At 45.9% G+C, this 2349-nt stretch overlaps 1 protein-coding gene across 1 annotated transcript; it reads right to left on the reverse strand.

Moving 5' to 3' along the window:
• Positions 1-632: 632 nt before the first annotated feature.
• On the reverse strand, positions 633-788 carry LOC103091238 (60S ribosomal protein L39). The gene has a single exon (XM_007446398.1). It carries the CDS (start codon positions 786-788, stop codon positions 633-635), a length of 156 nt encoding a protein of 51 aa, XP_007446460.1.
• Positions 789-2349: the final 1561 nt, after the last annotated feature.

Below are 2349 nucleotides of genomic sequence, written 5' to 3' on the forward strand. Positions count from 1 at the left end.
TGCATTAACTTTAGTTCACAGGCCATACGAAAACAGCAGACCAGTTTGCCAATCCCTGGTTCACATGATTCCTACTCTGAGGATTGGCACCACAGAATAGTATATGAAGATGCTTTTTATGGGACTTCCCTGGCAGTCCAGTGGTTAAGACTGCACGAGTTCGATCCTTGGTCAGGGAACTAAGACCCTGCCTGTGTCGTGGCATGCCCCTCACCCACAAAAGCCTTTTATTTTAAGAAGGTGCTACCCTCAGGTATGAGGATGACACATACGTGCACTTCCCATAACAGTAGGTATAAGAGCTGCTAGTTACAGGGAGCTATTAAACAACAAAATCTAAAAAACCAGTTCCTTACTTTTACTAGACATACTTCTAAGTACCTGGTAACTAGAGAACATTTCTATCATTGGACAGTCCTGTGTTACATCTGATAGGAGGAGTATTTATTCAGTACATCATCACAAACCAGAATAATACAATAACAGTTCCAACAAAAGGTTCACATGTTTATTACTGAGCTATACAGTGAGCAGTGGTGAGGAAAGCTCAAGAGGAGAGAGCATCAAACACAGGTGGCTGTTCCAGACACTAGTGATGTTCTGATAATGTGTGTGAATTCATGTGAGGCTCGTTATAGACCCAGCTTGGTTCTTCTCCAATGTCTTCTCTTAGAGTTGTACCTGATTTTATTACCAGTTTTCATTCGAATCCATTGGGGAATGGGATGATTCTGCTTTTGTTTCTTGGCCAGGAATCGCTTGATCCTGAAAGTCTTGTGAGAAGACATGGCGACGATCAAATCCAGCCACACATAGGATCAGAAATCAAGATTCTTGATGTCTTAAAAAAAAAAAAGTGGTTTTGATCATGACCAAGATCTGCAAACTTTCTTTTGCTAACTCTATCTTGCTTTCTTTACAGGGGTTGACAGAAACAGGAAAAGAGGCAAGATATTTAGGTTACATGTTGTAGACGAATGATATAGACAAACTGCTAAAAAGAGATTTGATACCGTTTTGCACAGGACTGGGTGTTTTCTATACCTCATTCAATAGTACTGGATAATAATGGGTATGATAATCCTATTAACAATGATGATTTTCAGAAGAGTTGATATCAGGTGAAAGGTCCTGCATGCAGGACTTTCAATACCTCATCACTGAGCTTCCAAACAGCCCTGAAAGGTGGGTATTGCTATGATGATGCTCATTTTACAGGTGAGGAAACTGAGACTCTGTAACACGAAGCACAGGGTTAATTTGCCCAAGGTTACACTGTCAGATGCCAACATAAGGGACACCTGAGAAATCCCTTCCACAAATGAAATTCCCTGTGGCTGAGAGGTTCAGAGTCGGGGCTCTGGAGTCAGACTGCCTGTCTCTGACTCTGGGCTATATGACCTGGGACGAGATAATTAGCTGTACTGGGCCTCAGTCTCCTCGTCTGGAAAGTGGGGATGATGACAATGTTGCCAGTGTCAACAAAGATTCACTGAGTTTAATCTGTGAAATACTTTTATAAAATAATTAATTAATTAATTATTTTTAGCTGTGTTGGGTCTTTGTTGCTGCATGCGGACTTTCTCTAGTTGCAGCGAGTGGGGGCTACTCCTTGTTGCAGTGCATGGGCTCTAGGCACATGGGCTTCAGTAGTTGTGGCACACAGGCTCAGTAGTTGTGGTGCACGGGCTTAGTTCCTCCATGGCATGTGGTATCTTCCTGGACCAGGGCTCGAACCTGTGTCCCCTGCATTGGCAGGTGGATTCTTAGCCACTGAGCCACGAGGGAAGTCCCAATCTGTGAGATACTTAGGACAGAGATTGGCACACGGTTAAGTGCTCAATATTTGTTAGTTTTATTATCATCTCCTTGTACACTTCTTCTTTCTCTGCCATACACACACACACTCTCTCTCTCTCTCTCTCACACACACACACACACACGCGCGCGCACACACACACACACACACACACACACACACACACACACACACACACACACGGTGGGCTTCCTGGAGGAGGAGTTCTGCCAGACAGCCAGGCAACCAGTTGAGTTCAGGACCTAAGGTCAAGCTTAGATCTCCTTCCCTGGCAGGAAGTTTCCCACTGAGAGGGGAGTGGCAGCCTCTTGTGGCATTTCCCACCCTCCCCCAGCCACCGCTCTCACACCAGTCCCACACACAGGTCATGCGCTGTCCCTAGCCCCGTGCCGTGCGACTCAGCCTGGCAGCCGGACCAGATGCTGGGAGGGGAGCTGGAGATTAGCACTGCCAGGGGCTGCTCTGAGCAGCTGCCTGACTGCAAAGGTCAAGGTATTGGGTTTCCACCTTGCATGATGCCCTGGGAGGTA

The sequence above is a fragment of the Lipotes vexillifer genome, unplaced genomic scaffold (genome assembly GCF_000442215.2).
Source record: "Lipotes vexillifer unplaced genomic scaffold, Lipotes_vexillifer_v1.1 scaffold251, whole genome shotgun sequence".
Taxonomy (NCBI): Eukaryota; Metazoa; Chordata; class Mammalia; order Artiodactyla; family Lipotidae; genus Lipotes; species Lipotes vexillifer.

Coding starts and splice junctions, on each gene's coding strand:
- LOC103091238 (XM_007446398.1), bottom strand. CDS start 788: ATGTCTTCTCACAAGACTTTCAGGATCAAGCGATTCCTGGCCAAGAAA.